At 39.2% G+C, this 27,532-nt stretch overlaps 1 protein-coding gene across 1 annotated transcript in view; it reads left to right on the top strand.

Moving 5' to 3' along the window:
• Positions 1-26,240, top strand: part of RAI14 (retinoic acid induced 14) — a 105,340-nt gene extending 79,100 nt beyond the window's left edge. The window contains exons 3-18 of the mRNA XM_009894719.1: positions 8,156-8,244; positions 10,017-10,081; positions 12,727-12,784; positions 13,285-13,355; positions 14,786-14,892; positions 17,129-17,307; positions 17,974-18,002; positions 18,959-19,045; positions 19,707-19,793; positions 19,829-19,832; positions 20,499-20,552; positions 20,901-21,019; positions 21,533-23,059; positions 23,861-24,010; positions 25,583-25,648; positions 25,890-26,240. Coding sequence (XP_009893021.1) covers positions 8,156-8,244; positions 10,017-10,081; positions 12,727-12,784; positions 13,285-13,355; positions 14,786-14,892; positions 17,129-17,307; positions 17,974-18,002; positions 18,959-19,045; positions 19,707-19,793; positions 19,829-19,832; positions 20,499-20,552; positions 20,901-21,019; positions 21,533-23,059; positions 23,861-24,010; positions 25,583-25,648; positions 25,890-25,967 — 2,770 coding nt within the window. The 3' untranslated portion in view covers positions 25,968-26,240. The remainder of the gene's footprint in view (positions 1-8,155; positions 8,245-10,016; positions 10,082-12,726; positions 12,785-13,284; positions 13,356-14,785; positions 14,893-17,128; positions 17,308-17,973; positions 18,003-18,958; positions 19,046-19,706; positions 19,794-19,828; positions 19,833-20,498; positions 20,553-20,900; positions 21,020-21,532; positions 23,060-23,860; positions 24,011-25,582; positions 25,649-25,889) is intronic.
• Positions 26,241-27,532: the final 1,292 nt, after the last annotated feature.

Raw genomic sequence — 27,532 nt, 5'->3', positions numbered from 1 at the left:
GTGTATGATTGAAACAAGACCTTTTTATGCTATAAGGCAAAGCTGGAAACTTCATGTGAAAACTGCATTGGTTTGGGGTTTGAGGTTTTTTTTTTTTGTGGGGTTTTTTTTTTTTTCGGTTGGTTGGTTGGTTGTGTTTTTTTTGAAAGCTGTTCCGGAATATATGCTAACACAGTAGTGGCATGGAGGGTTTTTGCCAGAGGGTTTTGTGTGTACTGGGAGAGGGCAGATGCCATCTCATGTTTAAATAGAAGATAGGAACACAGGCTATGTGCATTGCTTCACTTTGCAGTGACTGATAATAAGGGGGAGAGGGGAAAAATCTCCCACAGCTCCCTGCCCGCACTCCAGAAGATGTTAGTAGCAACTCATTGATTGAATGTCTTAAAACTTAATTTTCTCAGTTTGTAGTGGTGACAACTCTGGCTTGAAAACAAAATGTATTTCCTGTAACTGTTTTTCCTAAGCTGATTTTTGTACTCTTGAGGCTGCGTGCATGCGTGTGACAGGATCGTGACATGGACTGCCAGCATTTAATGAAAAGTCACATTTATTGCATTTACTCTCAGGAGGAGATGAAATGGGTGCATTGTGAAGCTATGGCTTTTATTTGCTTAAAAAAATAATACAAAGCTAAAGAACTAGTTAGTATTGATAATCGTACCTGTAGATGTCTGGTTTTCCTTTAAGACAGTCTGATTTGCCAAACATCTGGATGGGTCCTCTGTAATTAAATGACTGGCTGTTCTGAAGACATATCTTCTCACATGAATGACTGTCTGTTGATAACGCAGTCGGGGAAAGAGAAAAATTCTGTGACTTTCACAGGGAAACATTCATGGTTTAATCTTAGTTATTAGGTTTAAGGTGAAATTCTACATCCCGTTCCTTCCTTTTGCACTGGCAGGGTGCATGCACCTGTGACTGTGTGATGAAACTGTGGAAGGCAGCTTTGATTTTCTACTGGTTTTATGCTCTGTACCTTCCTACTTGTGCTGCTGCCAAGGAAGAAGCAGAACGGGGCAGGCATTCCTCATACAAGCATAATCCTTGCTGGAACATTATTACTTTGCTCAGAGCCCTGTCTGGGTTGGCAGAGGAAGGCAGAAAACACCTCCAGTTTCAAGACCATACTGGGACTTTCCTGATCTTTAAATCTGAAGGTGATAATTTTTCTATGAATATAGTTCAGGGTGTGTCAAAAACTTCTTTTGTTTAAAAGGTTTACTTCCATTGTTGTTTTTATGCTGGTAAAATCTCAAACCGTTCACAGAAAAATAAACTATTCTTCTCTAATTACTGGTCATCGTGCTACGTGCAGAGGAGAACAGAGTGGAGTTCCTCCTGAGTGACAGCAAGGCACTTCCGTCGTGCACAGAATGTGCTACACTAGTGGTATTCACGGCCCTTTCTCCTCCAGGCCAGGTCTTGGGCACTATACCACTTCTGGTACTCAGCCTGTGGTGGAAAACAGTCAAATGCCAGAGATCATCTAATCTATTTATTTTGCTGTTGTTATTGAAGTGGGAATTGAGGCTTTGAAGGATAATAGACACTGTAAGCTAGGTGCTGCCTCTAAAATGTATAAAAGCTCAAGTCACTGCAGAAAATCAGGCAGGTTATCAGTGGGTCTCTTTCTGACTGAGATAGCTGGAGAATTGCTTGCCTGTCTGCTCTGGTAGCAGCAAAGCGTGAATATCTTCCATTTCTATATTTTTTTTAGTCAGCATTACAAAGGCTCCAAGCAGCTCTGTATCTTTATTTTATCAATCTTGTTTGTTTGTGTTATTGGTTGGTTGGGAAACTATAAATCATCAAACTGTTGGCAGGCAAGTCAGACTTTTTAAAAGTCAACAAAGAGTTGATGTACATTAGAAAATGAAGAAGAATGATCTGCCTTGGGGAGGGATGTTTTTACTCAAAATAAACCTTGACAACGAGTGTATGTGAGTTCATAGTGTATTTCAAACATTCTTGCACTTAAAATATTTTCAGAGCACTCATTAAAATGGCAGAGAACAATAGTATTATACGCTTGCATATAAGTTTGACTTTGTTCCATGTTTGTCATAATAGAAAATAGCAAATACAATATTCATTTACCCATAATTCAACCATGTTCTTTATTTGCTTTGGATTTTGGTGAGTAATGTGTCAGACTACTTTCAGGCCCTGGAGAAAATCTGTGTTACACAGAATGCTAATTCTGCCCTGAAAAAAAGTCTGGAACACAACCTTGCCAAACAGAGATGAAGCCCCCTGACTGGGTGTAATTTTTCTGTTCTTTTTTTTTTTTTTTTTTTCTTCCCTCTTTTCACAGATGAAAATTTCCTAGTTAGAAGGTTACTATCTTGAATTAAGACTTCGTATGTATTTTCTATTATTTTATCATGTTCCACTCTACTTCTGTGGCATTTTCCCTAGATATGGGGACCACCCAGTTGTTTTAATCCAGCTGTCAAAATAATGTTCAGTAAGAGGATTGTGCTCAGTTTTGCAGGATGTAGCTGTGCAAATGGTTAAGCAAAGAACCTGAATGTGGCAGATTCATGTCTTATTTCTAACACCACCTTAGCAAGCTCAACTAGCTCCATTTTTAGTCTAACCTCTAAATGTGGATTAATTCTGCTCTTCTACCTTTGGTGAAATGATTTGTAAAGAAGTCTTTTACATGAGCTAAGTAGTGAAAATTACAGCCCTTTTCTGTTTGTGTTAGACTATCTGGTATTTTAATAATTTCTGGAAAAACTGCTTCTTACACTTTTGGCAAAGACAAGCTTTATCTGACCTCCTGTGCTCTGTCTGTCAGACAGTGATTGAAGAAGTCTCCATTCCCTTGCTGGCTTGACTTTATAACCAAAACATGGAAAAGGTTCTTTGATCTGAATAAGAGTTGGGCTTGTTTACGACAATTCTAAGTGTCTCACTAGTTGACATCTCCTATCGGTAAGAAATCTGCTGTTTAAAACTAGTTCAGGGATGTCATGCACAGCTGTCCACTCTGTTCAGTCACCAAGCATTCATAAAAAGCATCTCTTTATCAGTGCATTTGAAAATGTGATTTGTGTAACGTTTCTAGTCAGGAAGTTTTAGGTCCTGACAGGACTTTGAGGTGATAGTCTTAAAGCGGTTCTCCAGTTGACCCTGAATCTGATGAAATTTTTCTGTGTGTTTGCTGTTACTCTCAAGGCCTGTTTATTCCAACTGGGCTTTGTGTTCCTCCCAAAGAACATAATTTTTTACTTGTTAAGGACTGAGTAGTTATGAGTCCTGTACATTCCCAGTAGGAAAAGACGGTGTCAATCAACTGATCTTTACCATCTGCTGCAGAGGTGGGTCTCAAATGCTTACTTAACTTCATTTCTGGATCCGATGAGAGAACCACTGGGAAGGGTAGCTGCTCCTCTGCTGCATGGAAAGGTCTGGAGACAATAATAAAAGACCATCCCACCCCTCAGGAAGAATAGAAATGTTTTACAGCAATAAAAGAAATCTATCTCAAATTAGTTCAGGCTGGGGTATCAAGATGTAGCTGTCACTGGTAGTAACAGGCTTATCTATTGTGAACGGAAAATTATCTATGTTGTAATGGGATTTTAGGCTGAATGAGAATCTAACCCTCAGTGTGGCCCTTGCTCCAAATCAAGCCTTACATGTTTGTTTTTGTTTGCCTAAGTCATTGCACAACCAGGAAGTGGGAGGAAAAGTTGTTTGCTTTCATATCAAGGGAAGTTTATTCGTGCAGAATGCAAGTAAAATGTACCACTGCTTAAGGCTTCCAGATGGTGAGAACTCCAGTGTTTGGAAACCTGCAGCTTTTGCCTCAAATATTTTAGGAAAGTTTATGTAGCTTGTAAAGAATTATTCTGTACTGAAATGAATCTCTACAGGCTTCTTTGTTTCAAGAGCCTCCCTTGCTACACAGGAGCCCTCAGTATTTACCACCGAAGTGTTTTGAGGTTTTTTTGTTTGTGGTGTGGCTCGGTTTTTTAAAGGTTAAAAACAAAGTAGGGGCTATTAACTTTAAAATCGGTTAGAATTTCCACTAACTGGAAAAGGGGAAACATAACTCCCAATTTTATAAAAGGTAAAAAAGAAGACCAAGGCAACTACAGACGGGTCTGTGTCACCTCTCTGCCTGGAAAGATCATGGAGCAGATCCTCCTGGAAACTCTGCTAAGGCACATGGAAAATAAGGAGGTGATTGGTGACAGCCAACATGGCTTCACTAAGGGAAAATCGTGCCTGACAAATTTGGTGGCCTTCTACGATGGGGTTACAATGTTGGTGGATAAGGGGAGAGCAACAGCTGTCACTACCTGGACTTGTGCAAAGCACTTGACACCATTCTGCATGACATCCTTGACTCTAAATTGGAGAGGCATGGATTTGACCAGTGGACCACTCAGTGGATAAGGAACTCGCTGGATGGTTGCACTCAGAGAGTTGCGCTCAATGGCTCAATGTCCTAATGGCAAGCAGTGACAAGTGGTGATCCTCGGCGATTGATACTGGGACTGATCCTGTTTAACATCTTTGCTGGTGACATGGATGTTGGGATGGAGTGCACCCTCAGCAACTTTGCTGACAACACCAAGCTGTGTCAACAACACCGAGCTGGTTGACATGCTGGAGGGAAGGGATGCTATCCAGAGGGACTTGGACAGGCTTGAGAGGTGGGCCTGTGCAAACCTTATGACGTTCAACAAGGCCAAGTGCAGGGTCCTGCACCTGGGCCAGGGCCATCCCAAGCACAAATACAGGCTGGGAGGAGAATGCATTGAGAGCAGCCCTGAGGAGAAGGACTTGGCGGTATTGGTTGATGAGAAACTCAACATGAGCTGGTAACGTGCACTTGCAGCCCAGAAGACCAACTGTATCCTGGGGTGCATCAAAGGAATCATGGCCAGCAGGGTGAGCGAGGTGGTTCTGCCCCTGTACTCAGCTCTCGTGAGACCCCACCTGGAATATTGTGTCCAGCTCTGGAGCCCTCAACATAAGAAGGACACAGGCCTGTTGGAGCAATTCCAGACGAGGGCCATGAAGATGATCAGAGGGCTGGAGCACCTCTCCTATGAGGACAGGCTGAGAGAGTTGGGGTTGTTCAGCCTCGAGAAGAGAAGGCTCCAGGGAGACCTTATAGCAGCCTTCCAGTATCTGAAGGGTGCCTACAAGAAAGCTGGAGAGGGACTTTTTACAAGGGCATGTAGTGATACGATGAGGAGTAATGGCTTCAAACTGGAACAGGGTAGATTTAGATCAGATATTAGGAAGAAATTTTTTGCTCTGAGAGTGGTGAGGCACTGGAACAGGTTGCCCGGAGAAGCTCTGGAAGCTCCATCCCTGGAGGTGTTCAAGGCCAGGCTGGATAGGACTTTGAGCAACCTGGTCTAGTGGGAGGTGTCCCTGCCCATGGCAGGGCGGGTGGAACTAGATGATCTTTAAGGTCCCTTCCAACCTAAACCATTCTATGATTCTTTGAATTACTCCACAAGGCAAAGGTTTTGCACAGCGCTCTGTAAATGCTCCGACTTAAAGAAAAAACGTCTCACTACAGGGTTATGTGAGAGATGGTAGCAGTAAAAGGATATAGGGAGGGAGCTGTAGCAACCCATTGCTATTAGGCTTAGGTCATTGTGTAAAGGAAGAAGAGTTAATCTTTATTATCCTCTCTTTTCACACAACTTTGCACAAAGCTTCTGTATTTTTGCTCTCTGTTAGATCTTTACATCCTTCATACACGTTCTCTCATCTTTCACACCACCTGTGGTGCTTACAGATGATGTTTCTTTCATCGCATCAATGTGGGAGAAGCAATATTTTTAATCAGGCCTTTCTTACTTGAAAATATTTTTGGCTGCATGAAATAAAGCATCTATGTGTGTGATGACTTGTTGAGAACTGCCATGGGAATTGTTTGTGTTGGTGGGACTAATGTGTTCATAGGTGCGGAGCCTGAAAGGGGTTAAGTTTTTCTTCTCTCTTTGCTACTTTCTTTGCAGTCTGACTTTACCTAAATAAAACTTCTTTTGCACTTGCGTATTCATGTTGCATTTGGCACCATCCTACACAGTCTGTCCATAAAACCTCAGTGTCCCAGATGTAGCCAAGTTATTATTATTCAGATATTTATTATTCTTATGAATATTGTCAAATGTAAGTGAGCCAAGTGCATGCTTCACAGCCTTCCTAATATTTAACTGACTTCGATTGTATTGTGTGTCTACACAAACGTATCTGAATGTGTTTCGGTATTTGCTGGTATGTTGTGGCATCTAAATTAGAGATGTTGGAATTTGTGAGACTCCTTTTGTGTCCCTCCCCAAGCCATTTTCCCAGAGCCTGAGAAACCTTGTCTTCTAAAGAAGAATGTTTACACAATTTTGCATTGGTCACCAAGTATGTGAAGTTTTGATTTTTGAATGACTACAGAGCAGCCAGCAGCAGTGCTTTTTATGCTCTTGGACGTGTTAACTCTTCAGTTTGTTTATGGCAGTAGTAAGCAGCATGTGGCTGAGCATACAGGATATTTTTATATTTGCAGAGAATAGTTCAAATCTTAAGCACTGCCTGTCTGCCATTTGCAATCAGCAGCAACCAGTGTGGCAGGACTCCTTGTAGGCAGTGAGGTAGTTGCTGTACTTGAATGAGGACTGTTCCAGGAACTCTACTGTTTTGATTAATTCTCTGCCCTTTGCCAGATCTTGTCTGAAGGTCTTTTTCTCTGCTGAGTTTTCAAGAAGGCTGCAAAGTCGTCTATGGCTTAGAGAAACACAGTGTTGCAGTTCACATACTATGTGCCAGAAATATCTGTTTCATTCCTGCCTGTTATTTCCAGTTTCCCTGGTTAGCAGGCTGAACTTTCAGTGTTAGTTTTGATGTTTAAAGGAAGCAGTTGTTCAAAATGTAAACTCTTAAATATGGTAGTTGGTGTGGCTGTGGGATTTATGACATTGCCTTTGGATTCCAGGCGAAAATTCCCTTAGCACAAGGGTGCGTGATATTAAAAATGAACATCTCCTTTAAAAGATGTTAGAAAACTTCACAGGAATCCTGGCTTTTACAGTTTCAGACATGCTGGTAAAGCTCCCAACGTTTCACCCACAATTTAATAGTAATTTGAGGTGTTTTGTCTTGAATTTGTTTTTTACATTACTCCTACTGGAAAACAGCTCTGTATATCAAGCTGATATTAGTAGGACCCATGGGGAAGCAGGATGTCTGCCTGTACCGTGCCCATACCTTGAGACTTGCCTGTGTTGGCACGATATGCATCAGGAGGTCATTAACTTATCTGTTTTCAGAAGCTTTTCTTTCATTTCTGCTTCCCAGCAAAATTAAGTCAGCAGCATGTGTATAGGAATGCTTCTGTGGATCTTTAGGTGCCAAACGTGAACCTTCATCTGTAAAATGGCTTGAATTCAGTATAACTTCTTTGGTTTGTTCTGTAATTATATCTTTGGTAATTGATGCTGTTATGTGTGTACTGCCATAGTGTTGTTGGTAACCTCTGTAATTTCCCACTGTGCAGATGAGCAGGTGCTCAAGGTGAAAAGCAAAACCAAAATCTGAGAAAATACATCTCTAGCATAGTCTTACAAATATCCAGCGGATTTGATTTCTCCAGGTGATATTCAAAAACACTAGGGTTTTTTTTCCCCCTCTACACAGAAGAAAGATGAGCAGTAAAGGACAATGCAGAAGTACAACTTGATTTAGTTTAATTTAGGAGCTGAATCACCTTTTAGAGGCACTAGATTTTGCCTACTGAAAGGGGGAAATCGAGATAGACTAGAATGACTAGAACAAAGTCAGTCGTTGTGAATATTGTCTTCATTAATTCCCCAAGCCCAGGCATTCTGTGAAGATATATTACATCACAAGGTATGTTAGTTTAGAAACTGGGTGGGACTAGATGCATGTAAGGGGTACGGTGTGGGTTAATGACATGGCAGCCTGTGTAAAAGTATCACTACAAAAACTTTTTGATGTGCCTTCTCGGTTTCAGAGCTATTATCTTCTTGGGAGGCAGTGGAGGGATGCCAAAAGATCTAAGGACAGGGAGGGGAGAACTTGCCAGTACTTGGTTTCTGAATGAAAGAGAAATGTGGTCTTAATAAAAAAAAAAAAGTGACATGTAAATACTCTCTTCCAGTTTTCACCTGGCAGCCACGAAAGGGCATGCAGAGTGCCTCAGGATCATGGTGACGCATGGTGCAGATGTGACAGCCCAAGATGGTGCAGGTATGCCTTTGTGAACCTACACTTGTAGGATAATACATGGAATTTTGCCTAGAGAGTTCTTCATGTGCAGAGTGCAACTACACAGTTGGCAACAATGCTTTTCCCCACACGCCATGGAGCAAAAGCGGTTGTAACGATTGCAGGTTTAGCCATACTGTGCATAGAAGTCAGGTTCTAAAGACCTCAAAAACTTTTGCCTTAATGCTATAAATTTCAGCACTTATAGTGGACTCCAAATGCAAAATAGTTGCTTGATTTTATTTTTTTAAATTTCATTTATTTTTAAATTAAACAAAAATTATACCCCTCCCCCAACTTTTTGTTAACTTAATTTGAGCATGTTTATGGGTTAAATCACCATCTTTGGTGTTGCTTTTACGTGTATCCAAGCTATTAACCCCATCAGCTGTACAGGAGTTGCAGTAAGACATTTCCTCATGATTATGACATAGTGAAAAGAGCTGATACAGGCCAAAACAGAGCTGAGAGCTATTAAGTATGCTGTTTCAGCCCTCAAAAGTCCTATGCCTTAATTACAGCTCCACTAGAATGATGGGAGCTGAATTTGAAACTGGCAAACTCTTCTTAATAGATTCCAGTTGACATACCTGTGGAATCTGTGCCCGTCATTTTCTCTGGCTAGCCAAGTCAGCTGAATAAGCTGTCAGCATTCTGTCTCTCCGGCAATGATCTGTAAATGTTGGGCTCATGGGTTCTGTTTTGGCCACTGATTGCAGCCTGAGGGAATTTCTGTCATGCATGGAAATGATTTGCCTCTATAAGGAAGGGTCTTTGATACTCAACGAAGCATTTGGATTATACATAATGATAAGAGAATATATGTACCTGATAGAGACTATTATTCAGAATTCATACTTCATCTTGCCTCAGGATTTGTTAGTTGTTTGGATAATAAGAGGTTGTCTGCTCTCACCTGGGAGTGTCAACCCAGTACTCATCAGGGAAAGCTTCGTCTGTAATAGTGACATTATTTACAGTGATTCTCCTGTCATAAGTGGCTCTGTCTGTATTGAGTACTAAATCTTGGCTCCCTCTTTTCTTAGTTACATAGATAATTTATTCTTCTGCTGTCTTGACCTCTTTAATTTTTCAGATGCTCTGTAAGATGAAACTAGAGAGGAAGACTGCAGTCTTTCATCATAAATTCATAGTCACTAAATCACTGTATTGCATAGCTGAATATGAGCTCACAGGTGCTAAATAAATTATCAGAAAAAGGAATCTATGGGAGGCAAACTGAAGTAGGCCTGTGTTTTGAGTCCTATTCTATGTGCACTCCATGGATGATACAAATTCGTTCTAGTGGTAGCTGGTGAATTTGGCTGGTTTTGCTCTTGGTGCAGGGTTCCTTTTTCATTGCCAAATGGAAGAAATCGTGAAGACTCTTGACAGACATCTCTCTGCAAGGGAGGCTGAGTAATATAGGAAAACTGGTTTTTAAGAAACAAAACCTAACTGCAATTTTAGACTTAATTCTGCCAAGGTATAGTATGACACAATGTTTGTGTCATTCTTTTATATGAAGCTAGACATTAAGATTATTCTGTTACCTGCCTGAACAACAGTCTGTCATAAATACATTCTGCTTGGTGTAGTTTTTGGTTTTTATTTTATTTTCTCTATCCTTACTTTTCATGTGTCACGATAGGAACAAGACAGATAATTGACAATTTTGCCTTTGTCATGGAAGAGTTTATTCCTGTGCTTTGGCGTGATTGAATACTTAATATGCTTTGCTTTTATTCATTTAGGGCACAGCGCTTTACATCTTGCAGCAAAGAACAGCCATCCCGATTGCATTAAGAGGTTACTTCAGGTAAAGTAAAAATGAAATAAATTTTGATTTTTTAAGTTTTCCTTTTTTTTTTCTCTAGATTGGTTCCACTAGATATTGACACATTTCCTGCTAATAATGTACATCATACTCCTATACTGTTGTCCTGTCTCCTTGCAATCAAAAGAGATGCTTGAGTGTAAAGACCTTTTAGGCACATTAAATGGATGATAGAAATCAATGTGGTATCTTCCATCAGTGGTCCAAAAATACAGTTTTCCACATGCAGCTGACCTGACATATCAGGGTCGGGGTTCCCGTAGGTTGCAGCTTCTGTCTAACTTCTGTGTTTTGTCTGTGTGGTTGGATGGCTTGGAGGTAGATGGGTTAAAAGGTATAGAAGAAAAGGATTTTTCACTTCTGGGGGGGATTTTGATATTGTTCCACTGGAATGCTTTCTATCTTTTGTTGACCATAGAAGCGTCTGTGAAGCTTAAAGTCAAGGGGAGAAGTAACCAAAGTAGTTTAGATGCTAAAATATGGACATAGTCAAATCTTCAGTGAAATGAGGCATAGGACAGTGAAGGATTAGAAAAGGAGTAGAAAGAATGGGGAGATAAAATAAGAAAGGCAAAAGTGAAGATGAAGAAAATATGTTTGTGTTGTTGAGGCTGGATATGTGCATTAGTAAGCAAGGAGAGACATTGTCCCTCTCAGCTCTATTTCAGAAAGCCAGATGAATTTTGATGGAGGTGATTAGAGATATGGGACAGATTTTTAGTAGTTTAGAGTTATCAGTAAGACTGTTGCTCAGAGTAGGGATGAAATAACAAATAATAACCCTTCTCGAGCACAGTGGTACAGAAAGAATGGATCCCAAATCCCAATTTCTAAACTGGCTTTTCCCTGGTTACCTCAGGGCTTTCCGATTGTCCTGTGACTGACCCTGTCAATGTCTCTGACAATATTTGGTCCAGTTTCACTGATTTCTGCCTCCATACTTGTTGCAAGCTGACTCCCTTGTTCCCCCACACCTGGAAAGGGTTATCATTAACCACCGTGGCTCCCTTCTTCAGGATTTCTCTGCGAATATCTACTACTCCTAATGCAAACCCATTTACAGCATAAACAGTGACATCAAGCTGTCACTAATGGTATCACATGCAGCAGCATGATCAACTCGGCAACTAGATGTGTGTTTAATACCAAATATCTGCTGCCTGTTCACTTACCAGCTACAACCACAGAGCGCTTTTGTTATTTTGCTAATTTTATTACAGTATGCAGATTTCTAAATATATTTGTAAGTGCAAACGCATTGGTAATATTCTCGAATAATTCATGCTCTTTGTATTGCTTCCTTTCTTCTGTCGACCGGCTGTGTGATATAAACTGTATGTGTGAGGAATGTCTAATTGTGACATGTTGGAGTTGAATTAAAACAGGCTAAATCATTATTTTACACAGGCAGAATCTTGACACTTTTGTTACAGAATGTGGTAATCTGTGTGAACCTGTTTTCCTAGAAAATCAGAAGTATTTATTGGAGGCAGTGCTACATTTGAAAGCCAAAAGTTATAATGTTTGTTTTTTAGAAGCCACATATTTCAGGGTCATACCTTCTTGTGTCGACAGAAGAGCAATGAAGCTGGTGAAGGGTTTGGAGCACAACTCTTATGAGGAGCAGCTGAGGGAACTGGGGTTGTTTATCCTGGAGAAAAGGAGGCTGAGGGGAGACCTTATCACTCTCTACAACTACCTGAAAGGAGGTTGTAGTGAGGTGGGGGTCAGTCTCTTCTCCCCAGTAACAAGTGATAGGACAAGAGGAAATGGCCTCAAGTTGTGCCAGGGGAGGTTTAGATTGGATATGAGGAAAAAGTTCTTCACCAAATGGGTTATCAAGCATTGGAACAGGCTGCGCAGGGAAGTAGTAGAGTTACTATCCCTGGAGGTATTTAAAAGACGTGTAGATGCAGTGCTTAGGGACATGGTTTGGTGATGGACTTGGTAGTGTTAGGTTTATGGTTGGACTCAATGATATTGAAGGTCTTTTCCAACCTAAATTATTCTATGATTCTGTGATTCTCTTTCATTGTTGTAAACTAAAATCTTCTGTACCAAAACAAGTGTTGATAAAGATTTGAAATTTGATTTTTTAAAAGATTTATTTATTAGTTTGAAGTCTAGATTGATCAGTAATAGCTGGTGGCTTATAATACCACAAAATATAACTGAATTGTTGATGCTTTAGTTCTTTACAAATGTAAATAAAGCCTTATTGCCTTTGACAGAAATAATGCAAGATTAATTGCATTACGACATGATTGCTTTAGCTCTTACTGTAATGTAAAAAAAAAAAAAAAAAAAAGCAGCTTTTCTAAGGCAAGTGAGAGTTTCTTTCCTTTTTTATTTCCTGATTTAAATTCTTCCAAAACTATAACATTTTTTAGGAATATCTGTCTCATTATGAGTATTTTCTATGGCTTCAGTATAAGCTGGTACCAACAAAGGAGAGACCAGGTTGGTAGAAAGGAAAACTGTGCCTTTCCTCACTATTCTTTTCTGGAGTAGCTTATAAAACTTTTCTCAAAGCTGTTCAGCACTCTGTCGTTAGCATTAAACTTATGTTTTATTTTCTGGGTGTTTCTCTAATTGTTTTTTTTCCTTCTTTTTATTGAACTGTGCAGAGTAAATGTCCAGCAGACAGCACTGACAATTCTGGGAAGACAGCTTTACATTATGCAGGTAACTTTTTTGTTGAAAGCTTGTACTATTTATTTTGTGGTGCTTGATATTCCTAGTTCTTCAGCCTGGTGGAGCTTTTTAGGTTCTAATTACAGAAATCTAGTGACTCCACCTGATGGTTTATCAAGTTCACGTGTTTTTTTAGATACTATTTTTTTAGTACTATGAATACTGAATTTCAGTTAGTAAGCCTAACTTGCACACCTGCAAGTGCAGAGCCATTGCAATACTTAAGATTAGGTTGATTTTTATTTCAGTCTTTAAAGGTTGTATCTTCTTATGCTAATTTGGAGCATGAATATTGGTTGTATTTCTGCATACAACTTCTGGTTCAGCCTTCTAGTCTTTCTCTCCTTCCTTCTTAAAACAGAGAAGTACAGTTTAATTTGTTTTTCTTGGACCCCACTGTAATGGAAGTATTGCAAGGGGAAGCACAGAACACAGATTGAAAATGGGGTTTAATGGACATTCATGCCTGTCTCTTTTTTTTTTTTTTTTAGCTGCATGTGGCTGTCTTCAGGCAGTTCAACTTCTGTGTGAACACAAATGTCCAATTAATGTCAAAGATTTGGTACGTACCTCTTCTTCTGTTGTGTACTTCAGATACTGTAGAGCTTTTAGCACCCTCCACTCCAGTCGATCTCAGGTGCCGCACTTCAAACCGATACTATGCTTATTTCTTGTTGGATTTCTCTGGTGGAGGAAGTTCCTTTTGCAGCTTGCCAGAGCAGAGATGGGGAAGTACTTCACATTCTAATACAGTGGCAGAATTTGCTGCTCATTAAATTGAGACATTGGTACAAGTAGGTAGAATCTATTCTGATACATTCAAAGCGTGATTAAAAGTCTTTCCATTGACTCCAGTAGGCTTTGGAGAAAGCCCATTATGTGGCCAAGTGCTGTGAGATGCTTACAAAGCCCAACCAGAGTACGATAAGCCTGAGGAGAAAAAATATACTTGATGTAGTCTGAAGCCTCAGGGACACTACATTCACATTCACTATTATGAAGAGTCTACGAACAACCAGGTCTGTTTTGGGGAATGATGCAGCTGCCTGATAGAAAACCCTCTGATGATAAAGGGAGGGGACCTGACAGAAGTGAAGCACAAAAAAAGTTAAAAAAAAAAAAAAAAGCATAAAAGTATTTAAAATTGTTTGGGTTTTTGTTTTTGCCTTGGATCTATCTCCTTCCTATCTGGTCTTTCTAACAAAAAAATCTGTCACAGAGGTTAGACCTGAAATTTCAGCAGCTGCATTTTAAAGGCAGAAAAGGTTTGTTCAGCCTTAAGAAGAGAAGGCTGTAGGAGCACCTAATGCAGTCAGCTGTATTATGGTTGATCGTAGGGAAGAGGGAGCCAGACCAGCCTCAGAGGCACACGACAAAATGGTGACAAGCAATGGTCAGAATTTGGGCAGTGGACCTAATTGGAAAATTCCAGTTAGGTACCAGTAAAAATTATAATCTCACCATAAAGGTGGTGGAACACTGGAACTGGTACCAAGAGATGTCATTGTGTCTCTGCCTTTGGAGATGCTTAAGTCTTGATTGGACAAATCTCTGAGCAATGTACTGTGACTTGAAGTTTGCCTAGCTTTGGACTGACAGCAAAGGGGGAGAAACCCCAGATGACCTCTAAAGGTGTCTTCCAACTAAGTTATTCTGTGATTATATGAAATACTGTATTTTTGCCTTGTACATAGTTAAAATTATCATTTTTGTTGTAGAACTACTTAAAGGTATTGTATAGTTCCAAAATGATAACGTTATAGCATTAAGCAGACAGCACAGGCAGTACAAACAGCAAAAAGCATTCCTACTCCTAATGCTTTGCATCCCCTGTGGTCAAGAACAGGATTAAAATAAACTGCAAGAAAATTGTACTGATAGCGCCTCATTTGTGCTATATAGAAGTAAAGTTCATAGCTGACCTTTAAATCTCAGAGTGATATTTGTGAGTGGATGGATTATTGTTCATAGTTTCTTCAAATGTATTCCTAGGATGGGAACATACCTCTGCTGCTTGCAGTACAAAATGGTCATACAGAAGTCTGCAAATACCTTCTGGATCATGGAGCAGACATCAACACCAGGGATAAAAATGGAAGGTACAGCAGGTTAACATGTTAATTCTTCCCCAAGGCTGACTGTCAAATGAAGCTTTCTTCTCAAATCCTTCCTAAAATAGTTGTTGTTAGGTGAAATAATGCTTTCTGTACTAGACAGCATATCATGATTGTTGAGGCGGCTTTACAGAATTCTGCCTAAAGGGAAAGGTGAAACAGAAACTATGCAACTATAAAACTAGATGTACCTCTAAGATTTCCCTAGGGCTACCAGAGCAGTAAATCCCATTCCTACAAGAATCTGATTGATAGCACTTACCTACTCATCACTTTGTATGTGTCCCAGTTTTAAATGCTGCTCTCTTCTTGGCATGAGTTATTTTCTCCAACTTAAATCCTAAAGCTGTTACTTGGGAGTGACATCTGTGGAGGATTCTAATGCATCCACAGCAGCAAGAGAAAAATACAGTAAAGCTATATATATAGTGGAGACGCTGTTGTCTTAGAAGGTGCCATTTAAAGATTTGTTGCATAAATAGTGTGTGGGTCCGAAAACTGTTTTTAAAAAGCAACATCCTTTTAGTGAAAAATGGGCTTGTTTTGATGATATTGGTGAAGATCAATAGTCTTTGAAAATTATGGGCTGTTTATGAACAGTTGGTTCAATTGCGAAGGTAAAGCGGGATGCTGCAAAGACTTGGCACTTAGACCTGATAGCAGTCTTGATTATTGTATGCGATAAAACGCTCATGTTGTTCTCTGGCAGCACCTGGGAGGATAAGACTGGGCCCCAATTTTATCAGTCCAAAGTTTGTTAGTAACTGTTTTAAGTTGTCTAAAGAAAATCCCTTTGTTGGCTTGGTTGGTTTGAATGGCCTCATCAGTGCCTTGAACCTGAGGTGCTGCCCACCCTGGGACCTCTGCCTTCCCCTCACTCTTTTCCTGTTTAATCAGCAGTGTTAAGAGTCTCTAGTTTAACTGGATGAAGGTGTTTCTGTCATAGATAGGACAGGCTTGCATTTTTGTGTTTTCTTTTTTGAGAAAGTACTGTGTAGAAGCAAGAAAATGATACAACATGGAATATACCAGTTAACTTCTTGTTTTTCTTCTGACAAGGAGAGTGACCTTACATCTTATGTTCACAAAAATTTTTACTAAAAAAGGAGAGCCCTTATTGGGAGAGGAAGGGGATAACCTTTGAAAATGACATCTCCAATTTCCTATCTTGTCCAGACTAAGTGAATTATTTTGGTAATCTAAAACCATCCCTGTGACTCTGGAGGTGTTATCCAAGCTGCCACTCAGCACTACTTTTTAGCACAGCACTGCAACAGCCATCACTTCTCTAGGAGTCACCCATTATGGGAAGTATGTTTAATTCATCAGCGAAATGATTGTCTTAATATCTAGCAAATATTATCACTGTAGTAACTTTTCAGTTTCATATCTGCACTGAGGAATGTGTTTGCCAATGAACTTGACCAACGTATTAGGCATGTCTTCATGTTGAGAAGGTAGAATTATGCCCAAGCAGGAAAGCATTAGAATATGCTTAAAAGGTGGGATTTTCTGTGTGTTTGCAATTATTCTGTACATCTCTTATGACCCCTTCAAGTAACTGAGAAAAACAGATACATCCTGTTAGGAAAACACTCCTTCTGTATGCTACTCTTGTGTAGGGTCTGGCACTGTCTAGCTGCCCTGTGTTGGAGAAGGAATCGATTGTGTTCTAATGGACTTTTTTTTTTTTTTTTAAATCTGAGAGTAGGTCGGGATTTGAGGTCAAACCCATCTCTCAGTCTCACTGAAGAGCTTTGAGATTTGTTTGGCTTTTCGGTTGAAATCTGTGTCTATTTTGTCTTAAAAGCAACATGTGAAGGGGAGCAGCAATGACATAATTCCATGTTGTACCACCACTTGCAGAGCTGTAATTGGAGCGTGGCATTGAGATTTGATAGTCTGATTTTATCCTGCAGCCATTTCTATCTATGACTGTCCTCTTAGTCTCAGGAACCCATTTTTAGAAATGTTTGGAGACCTGTACAAAGTATTTCAGGTCTTTGCAGAAGGTCCAGCTGGGGAGTATGGGGAGGAGGGGGAGGGGCAGACAGGTGTTTGTAAGGAGAAACAAGTTACATGTATGCATCAATACAGATGTTGACAAAGCCTTGGACTTTATTGCACAATAACTGTTAGACTTTTTTTTTCCTGGAAAACTGAGCTGCTGCTTAAAGAGTACACTCTGACACTTTTTCTGTGTATGTTTTGTTTTGTCCAGAACTCCTTTGATGATGGCTTGTGAAGCTGGTAGCCTTAACATGGTGGAAGCCTTCCTTAGGAAAGGTGCAGATGTCAGTTTAGTAGACATCTTTGGACAGAATGCCCTGCATTACTCCAAGCTCTCTGAGAATACAGGGATCCAGAATCTCCTATCATCAAAGTTATCTCAGGATATGGGTATGTAAGAGATGCCAATCTGCAGTTTGTCCTTGAACTGGCTACGTGTATGTTTAGCAATGAACAAATTTCAGGCTACCTTATGAAGTAAAAGTTTCAAAAGCCATCTTCAAGATGGTCTGGCTGAAGCTTCCCAAAAGCAGGAAAATGTGGTCTTTGCTGTAGATGGTAATATTTACCATGGGATAAAGCACTGAGCAGGGAAAAAAGAGTTGTTTTGGAGAAAGAAAAAGTAAGCAGATGTAGGCGCATCGTGAAGTCTTGCATACAGCTTGGAACAGATCCCTTTTTATATGAAAGAGTAAGTGGTAACTCCTCAACAGGATGGTTGGAGAAGGAAATAATGCAGGCAGAGGGTTTTATGGTCAAACTAAGACAGATTTCTAAAGTAGGAAGCTAATATGCAAGCATGGTGCAAGACTATAGTAGAAGAAGAATTGCCCCAATTGTTTGAATTTTATCTAAATATGAAACCCAAAAAGCAGCAGAGAAAGGATATGGTTCAAAGGGAATTTGAAAATTAAAGTGTATATCTCAGATTTCAGACAGGAATTCAAAAACCAAAGTATTTATGGTGTGGCAAGTAGAGCTGAGAGACGGGTTAAGAATGGCGACTAACTTTTTCTTCGATAGCTTTCTTGATTCCACTTCTTTTCTGCTTCACAGATACGAAGTCACCAACAAAGGCAAAGCAGGTATTTCTCCTTTTGGTTTTAAAAATACTTGGGCTATATAGACTTGTAAATTAAGAAAAAAAACCCAGTAAATGACATGACTAGAAGCACTAGTAAATGCCACTGTGAGATGCACTGCCATTAACCACTCTGTAATGGGAAAGGTGTTTGTTGCTCATTTAAGAAATGTGTTTCAGGAATGTTGCTTTTAGACTTAGCTTCTCTCTGTAACAGCAGCCAGCACCCTCGGTGAGAAAAGGAAGGCAAGGCGTGTGTGCACGTGTGTGGGGAATGTACACCACTTTTCTCATGCGTAATGCAGGAGCTTGGCTTTTGGACTCCCTATCTATTTAAACTGTAGAGTAGATGACTTAGAGAAGTTCCCTGTTTCCAAAACACATACGTCTCACTGGAGACCCTCACCTGTGAGAATCCCAGCAGATTTAGGCAGTTAAATTAGTTTTTCACACTTTTTATCTAGTATCATATCTTGGAGTGCAAGTAGACCTTATAGACCTGCTGGTAGTTGGAAGGCAGATGAGGGTGCAATGCACTGGTTCATTCCTTCTTTAAGTGGAGAAGTGGGTTTTTCAGGGAGTTCAGGCAGAAGCTGGTGGAGAGGAAAGATGGTAGCCGTTAAGAAGGGCATGGCTGGACTCTGTATGAACGGAAGTATTCAAGATCACTAGTGCTAAACCTATTGTCAGCTTCTGCTTTTTCACTAAATCTTGTTTTTTTTCACTGAAGCATGGATTACAAGGGGGCAGATTCTTATTGTCAGGCATGTTTAATATCTTTTTGTTGGTAGAGATGTAATCTTTAAATAGAAAAAAAATAAGGCACTGCATGAGCCACTAAAGTTGATATTAATGTGGGATTTTTTTTTGTTTTGTTTTGTTCTGTTTTATAAAACAACTTGCTCGGACTTTACTAACCAAACTAACAAACCTACCTTTTCTGGCTGGTGAAACTTTCAGCATGATCAAGGCTCTAAATTAAGTTCAGAAAGAAGTGGAACTCCAAAAAAACGCAAAGCCCCACCTCCTCCTATCAGTCCTATTCAGGTAAAGAAAAGACCAATTTTGAGATGCTTTTAGGGGGTGAAAAGCATTTTGAACGTTCTGTGAAAGATTACGTGGGCTGGATTTGCTTTGTCATTGTTATTTTATATGCCTGTCTTACCATGAGTGTTTTTCCAGACGTTAGGATGACACCATGAAAGCACATGTTGGTTAGGTTAACTAAGCAAAATTGCTTGAAATACAGCATGATTTAAGATACAACTGTACAAATTTTACTGTACAATTGCTTCTTCTATCTAAAGTTGAAGGTCTCCTGGTTTTGCCAACTTCCATGAGTAAATAATTGTATATATTTTAATTACACATATATATATACACACACATTATTATATGCATATCTAGATACGAAAGTAAAATACTTAAATAGATTTATGTAGTATAAAAATGCAATTTAACGGTTAAGTTTAATGTTAAACTGGAATGTTACCTGTATAGTAGCTACACTGCATATGCAATACTGACTCAGAAGACCACTGAATAATTAAATCTGCTCTCTGAAACTAACCTAGAGTTGTGACTTATGTTACTGCAGGGAAAAGTACTCTTTAATGTGTGTTTATATCTATATATATAGGCACGTGTTAGTGAGGTACTTACATGTACACATATGGATACATACCTATTCACGTAAAATCTTTTACAGCTTAGTGATTTGTCCTCTCCACGCTCATCAACTTCAACTCCCATGACTGGAAAAGGGCAGGCTTTCTTTGCTGATCAAGTATGCAAGGTATCAGTTTTCTGTTCTTACGAAGCTTAGGGAAGGAAGGTATAGTATCTTAACAATCTAGTTAATAATCTGTTTTGCTGACTGCAAAGTCCCCTGTGAGTTAATTAGCTGAGTTTTAGGAACAAAAAGGGATCCAAATCTATTTCAATGTAATTTATAAAGCAAGCGTGGATTACTTTAATGTTTACTGAATATGTGAATAGAAGTAGTCATAAATTAGTATTTAGGAATATGGTTATGACAGTAAGTATTAATGCTTTGAGAAGTCATTACCGAATACCAGCGAAGTGTATGGCATTGTGCAATGCAAAAGGTACAGACCTTTTCACCAAAAGATATCAGGGAAATGGTTGAGTGTGTTCTGTATGATCTTTATCTTACGGTATTGAAGATTTTTATTTTTTAATACAGGACAATTTATTGCTATTTATCACAGGGGCTGCAGCCTTCCAAACTATCGACGAGATAGTTGCCCATATTTCATTAATATTTAATGAGAATTGGGTAATGGAACTTGAACAGCTTTAGCAGATTTTGAAATACTGGTCACATGCTACAGTTAAACAAGACACCAGAAATAAAAGAAGCCTACTTTGCCAGGCTTTATCCAGCAAGATCTATACTGTATATACTTCCCTTTGGTGAACTGTCCAACTTTACATCTGCTTTCTGTGAAAGTGTTTTCTTTTGGTGTCTCATTTGAAGAATTCAGCTCCTTGCATCGGGATAATAAAGACAGACTGAGTGACAGCACAACAGGTATACAATGACACTTAATCCTTATTTTCATATTTGGTTAGGAGTTTTAGGTGGTATGAAATGTTGAAATCTGGTCAGAAATCCTCTGTGCCTTTCCACTTAGAATGTGAGACACATTAAGTATTGGACATAGATTTTTGTAATTTCACTGGTAGCTTCCCACCAAAACCTCCTGCTTCTATTGGGTGATCTAAGACATTTTTGGGGAAAGAGTTTCTAAGAACAGTTTGCTTGCTCCCTATACTTAGAGGTCATGGGAACAAGCTGTTTAATTTGAAAGGTTAGAATAACTAACTAGCTAGCATTTCCACTTCTTGAAAGCTTTTGAATCTTTGTGTTTCTCCAAAGGTGCTGATAGTTTATTGGATGTGAGTTCTGAAGCTGACCAGCAAGATCTGCTTCTGTTAATGCAAGCAAAAATTGCTTCTTTGACACTGCACAATAAGGAGCTGCAGGACAAATTACAGGTGGCGTATTTTTGTGCCGTTCTAGTGCTCTCTTAATATGCTAGCAGAACAAAGAGCTGCTCACCGTTTTAAAGAGATGTGCTGTGAAGATAATTTAATGAGCTCATGGGTGGTAAGATCATGGAAACACTCTGCCCCAAAGGATTAAATCAATGTTTTGATCTTCTCACTTTTCCCATAAATTACTGAATAACTTTGTTTATTATGATAACCACATTCTAAAAGATGTTGTTAACAGTTGTGTTAGCAGAATTTTAATTTGCATAGCTTTGATTATTAGCTTATGGAGATCAGCCCAGACTTTCAGAGGAGCTTGGCACTTACTGCCTTCTCTCGCTGTAGATGACTAAATGGGAGCAGCTGGGTTTTGGATTTTTCTAAAACTGTCTTTGATGGTTCTTTTATTGCCTGTGTCTGTAGGATGTGGGAAGATTTCCTTGCTTACTCTATTCTAAAAAATATAATCATGTATTTGTTTTTATTGTGCAATTGTTCGGGTTTATTTTTGCACAGGAAAGAACACCTAAAGAAGTGGATTCAACCATAGAATCTTATCATTCAACCCAAACAGAGTTTGACCAAACAGCAGATAGACAAAATGAGTTCTCAGCTCAGGAGCTGAAGTGTACATTATATGCCACCCAAATTCAAGAAAAGTTGACAAGTCCTGGTGAAGTAAAAATGAAGTACCTCCAGGAAGACTTAAAGGATATACAGAGGAAATTAGAGAATTCTGAAGCCAAAAGAAAGCATGTAGAAGCTCAGGACCAGTCTAGAGTCCCAGAAACAGATAATTTAAATAGCACAGACATTTCAGAAAATGATTCTGATCTTAACCTGAAGTTCCAAGAAACTCAAAACAGGTATGAGGAAGCTGTGAAAGAGGTTTTGAATGTACAAAGGCAAATGAAGCTGGGTCTTGTTTCTTCTGAAAGTGAAGAAACCAGTTCTGATCTGAGTAGGTTGAAGGTTACATGCGGAGAAGTTGAAATGCTTAAGCAAGAATTGAAGAGGGCGTTGGAGGAAAGTGAAAGACAAAAAGAGAAAGTGAGAGAGCTACAGAAAAAGTTTGAAGAAAGACAGCAGAATGTGGCAAGCAAATTGTCTGTGGAAGAGTGTGAGGAAATGAAGAATTCATATTGTTCAGTTATTGATAACATTAATCAAGAGAAAGCATTGTTGATTGAGAGGTACAAAGAAGGGCAAGAGGAAATTAAAAGGCTACAGGACAAGCTGACAAATCAGACACAGTTAGAATCTAGTACTGAAGCTGGAGAAATGAAAGATGGGATGCACAGAATGATAGATGAGCTCAACAGACAACTTAGTGAATTGTCTCAGTCGTACAAAGAAGCACAAACAGAGCTTGAAGACTATAGGAAGAGAAAAACCCTAGATGATATAGCTTTGGACTACATTCCTAGAGATGAACATGAAAAACTGATGCAGGTAACAAATTCTTTGAAATACAAAGCAGAGAATGAGTTATCAGAAATGAAATCCCTGTACACAAAAGTGTTAGATGAAGCAGAAGAACTAAAGCAACTGTTAGACACTCAGAAACAAAACTCTTTGCCAATAACTGAACACCACCAGGTGATGAATGCACTCAGAAATACTGTAAAGGAAATGGAGGAAGAAATAAATGAGCTTAAAGGACTGCTTACCAACAAGGAAAGTGAAGTAAGAAACTTACAGAAGGAATTACTGGAAGAAAAAGCTGCAATTAATGAAGCAATGGTACCCAAGGCCACGTATGAAAAGCTCCAGTCATCACTGGAGGGTGAAGTTAGTGTTTTGTCATCCAAACTGAAGAATGTAATCCAAGAGAAGGAAAATGTGTCCTTAGATGCTATGCAACTGAGAAATGAAGTTTTGCACTTGAAAGAAGAGAAAGAAGGTATGCATACTCTGCTTGAAGCAAAGGAACGGGAGGTGACTGGTCTTCACCAAAAGTACCATCAAGCTCAGGAAGATCTTCTTGAAATGAAAAGATATTCTGAAAGCTCATCAAAACTAGAAGAGGATAAAGATAAAAAGGTTAGTGATTCACTACAGTGCAGGGGTATTACATGAGTTCAGACTGCAAAATAGGTGTGATGGTGCATGGGTGACCTAATAGATGATGATGTGTGAAGTGTCACAGAGTAGAGTAACTTATCAGTGCATTTCCCCATCTAAAAATTCAGATACCAAAGTCAGTTTTCAGTATGTTTAACTTTACAGTTGGTTTCCTTCCCCTGTGGAGATACGCATGATCTTTCTTTCAATTTACCTCTTTTAAGTTTGTCTTAGGTTGGATTCACACTATTCAAGCAACTGAAGTCAAAGAAGTGGGATTTACAGCAGGAAGAGGTTCCATGAGAGACAAGAAAACAAACGATCAGAAAGGAGCAAAAATCCACTATTCTGATTTTACTATGCCATCACAACTTTAGCATGACTTGACGTTTTCCTCTGCAGCTACCATATCTGTCACTACAAATTTCTTTATAAAAAGCTATGTATTTTGCTGGCGGTGAATAGCTGGCCTATGTTTAATATGTTTCTGTCTTGTGTTTAGCAGCAGTGCTTGTGAAAGTGGTAAATGCAATCCTTATTTGTAAATAAGGATGGCTTTCAGAACAAGTAATGCATTTTGAATTGACTGTGCTAGGAGGGCTGATAGAGAAGCGTTGTAACCCTTTGCTTACATGATGTCTCTGTCTGTCCATTGAGTTTATTTACATCTTGGATTTCCGCACTTCTTAAATTTAAGTCACAAATAACCCCAAGATGAGACCCACAAGAATACAGTGTGCTTTGCAGCTTTTCATGAAAACCTGTGTTTTGCCTCCCTAGATCAATGAAATGTCCAAGGAAGTTAGCAAATTAAAAGAAGCATTGAACAGCCTTTCTCAGCTTTCCTACTCAACCAGTGCCCCCAAAAGACAGAGCCAGCAGCTGGAGGCATTACAACAACAAGTCAAACAATTGCAAAACCAACTGACTGTAAGTGTGATAATTTGTAAACCCATTATTATTCCCAGTTCTCCAAAGATATGTGTACCATTCTTCACAATGCCTTATTTTAAATGGAGCACAGTTAATGAGTACAAGGCAAGGAATTTTCATCCAGAAATTCTATAATTTCTCTGTTTCTCTGAAATGCTTAGGAATCTGCAAATCACAAATTGCTCTTTAGAAACAGTCTAACTAAAGAAAGCTGTTTTCCCCAGTATATTTCCTCAGATCAATAGTTGAGCAAAGTTGCTGTACTTGTGGCGGAATGTAGTGACCAGAGCTGCTGCTGAGATCCTGATTTATGAAAAATACACCAATGTGCAGTGGATTTGTGTGTTTTCTCAAGAACATTCATCAGCTGAAGTCTTTTTGGTTTTTTAAGCTAAAATAAGTTTGGCTTTCTAGAAGAAAGTAGTCACTGAAGGCATGAAGTTTCAAATCAAGCAAATCCATCTGTTTATAGGGAGCAGAGTTTATTCTCTGAAATTCTGAACTGCTTTAAGATTTTTTTTAATTGTATTTGTTTGTGAATGAAAAGTCCAGCCTTCTAAGCTGGGTTGAGTCATAATCGCTATTTCCAAGAGCTTGCCTGTCCAAAGGACCACTTTAATTCACTGCTGTGCGTGAAAAGAATGTACTGCCCACCAGAGGGCTTTGTTGAGAGTTCTGGAGTAACTTTGAAAGGAGAATTCCCGGCCTGACATGCTAAATGGTTTACCTGGTGTCTGCTTTCCTGTCTTCCCCAGCAGACAAAAAGAAGAGTCAATATTAATATTGACCAGAAAAATTCCGTTGCAGTGAGGAGAAATAAGTAGGCAGAAAGTTAAACACTGCATCCTGTCAGTGTAAAGGCCCGTACTGTTTCTTATCCCAGTCCACCAAGTCCGAAGGGACCCTTCATCTCCCACTGCTTAAGGACCAGCAAAATAGCGTAACATGCAAAGATATGCAACGCATTAGGAAAGTGGGTAGGATTTAAAACAACAGAAGCATTCTTTCCTTCTTGTAGACTAGCTTTCCCAACAGCTTCACATTTATTTGGAAAGACGGCTTCTGTGATCACAGAAAAGAAGGCTGGCTTTCCTTGCTTGAATGTATAGTAATTAACTGAGGATTTAATGGATTAAGACCTTTTGTAAGCACCTCTTCTTCCCTGGGAAGGTATAAGCAACCAAATGGGTCACTGGCTTCAGGGAAGTTGCAACTGAGTTACAGTTGCAGTTGCAGGCTGATTTGTCTGAATATTGTTGGCTTTTCTCAATTCTGGTTGCTGATAAGCACAGAAGTAGAGTGTGTTCTCATTCCACATCTTTGCAGCTCAGCTGGTGTCATCTCATCAGCTTTTTTACTGGGTTGGGTAGAATGACAGCATTTCTGTGGGCCATGTGTCCAAGCAAATTATGTTTTGGATGGCTAGTGGCACAGTGCTGTCTAAGCTGGTTTTCCATGCATGCATAAGGCTATGGTTTGTAATTCCCCAAAGCTCTCTCAGTCTAGTTGGGGAGTTCTAAATTCAACAGTTCTGAATGCTCCGTGACTTTCTGCTTAACTATTTCCTAGGAAACTAAGAAACAACATCAGGAAATTGTCTCAGTTTACAGGATGCATCTTCTCTATGCTGTGCAGGTATGGTTGCATATTGTCAGTTACAAAGTGTTGTTATTTTAATGGAAGTTGTTTCTTCTGCAGATCTAGTATGAACGTGGTATGTTTTATCCAAGGTATGACTGTTTAAGCACAAATTTAACACTGCTTCATTTGGGACACTGACCTAATTACTGTACCTCAAAAATAGTTTTAAAATCTTCTTGAAGAGTAGAGAGATGCTTGAATTCAGTCTCATTTTCTTCTTTCTCCCCTTGTCTAGGGTCAAATGGATGAAGATGTCCAGAAAGTGCTTAAACAAATTTTATCAATGTGTAAAAGCCAATCACAGAAAAAGTAAACAAAGAAGCCAAGGAAAACTTCCCATTTTTATTAATCCTGTTATGGGTGTTTATCTAGATTTGCCTTAACATAAGATTTAAAATTGGCGATTTGCTGCTTTTGTGTTATTGTGCTGTTTGTGAGGTGGATTTGTTTGTCTGTACCACTTCCCATGTGCATTTGCGTGTGCAGTAACTAAACACATGCCTGCTTTTCATATCCAAGATGCAAGTATGTTCTTCAGGCTTTTTATTTAGGCCACTCCATGTTATGTTTACCCTGAAAGTACTTTCTAGCTTCCTCCAATAGAGGGAGGTTAATCTAGGGGAAAGCACTCATGTTGCCTGAGTAAAGGTGACGTTCTCCGTAAGGTCTTCTGTACTGTTTATAAGCTGCATCTTGTTATTGGGGATTAACTGTGTTGCTGGAAGTTACAGCAATCAGGTTCTTGACATTTTGCTATATGCAGTCTTTGGCAGAGCAGAAGTGAGCCTTGCAGCAGTGAGCGGAAGTAGATATTTATGCTAAACCAGAACATCAAACAGCTACACTTTTTAGTATAATATTATTTAAGATTAACACACCGTAAAGTAGCTGTCCCAACCCATCCAATGCACTGAGTACACAAAAATCATACCATGCTTCATAGTTTCCTTGAACTCCCTGGTAGTGGAATGAAACTATTTCAAAAGGTAAAACCATTAGATTATTGAAGTTCTGTACAAAGCAGTACAGAAACATCTGCATAAACAACCCTTTGTGATAGGTTTAGCTATCTATGCAAGTGTTGGCCATGAAGCTCAGGAACAAAACCAGAACATATACTTTAGACAAGGGATTCTAGTGAACACAGGATGTTTACAGTGAATGTCAATGCCTCATACTTCTAACCTCACTTTTGTAAAGATCTTCTCTTCAGTATATTTTTATTGGCCCTCTAATGAATTTTTTGGTAACTAAACCATTTTTTCTACATAATGTTTGCATTAAGCTTATTAACAAATATTTTTAGGTAATCGTGTTTTAGAGAGTTTCTTTTTATACCCCCAAGTATTCAGTAGTAGTGAAGCATAGTGAAGTGTTTTCAGTTTGTAAAAGATCTGTACGGAATAACAGACCTGTCTGTCAGTGTGGTCCAGAGCAGTGAAGTGTAAAATGCAATTCATCCTGCTCTTACAAAAAAATGTAGAAATGATAGGCAGAGAACAGCATAAGGTGTCAAAAATTTCTCCGTGTTGTTTCTAGAAGCTAGGGGCATCAGTAAAGCCTTTATCAGCACTTTTAAATTTAAAGTCAACTCAAAATGCCTAATGTATGAAACGTAGTATGAAACTATGGAAAAGTGTTTCTAAGCACACACTGCACTTGAGGGTACAACCATTCTAACTAGCTTATAGCTTCACTATGGTATTTGTTTTATTCCTGTTAGTGGATATGTCTCTAATAGAGAAATCTTCCAGAGCTATATAATCTATGAAGTTGATATAGAGTCATAATATGACAAGAGTCAGCAGTACCTCATGCTGACTGGACTCATAGTGCACTTATATCAGATAATTCCTAACCCTGGCAAAACTAAAATGG

Source organism: Charadrius vociferus, unplaced genomic scaffold (genome assembly GCF_000708025.1).
Source record: "Charadrius vociferus isolate BGI_N301 unplaced genomic scaffold, ASM70802v2 scaffold450, whole genome shotgun sequence".
NCBI classification, from domain to species: Eukaryota; Metazoa; Chordata; class Aves; order Charadriiformes; family Charadriidae; genus Charadrius; species Charadrius vociferus.
Note: the sequence above shows the minus strand (reverse complement) of the source record. Positions and strands in the feature narration are given on the sequence as shown.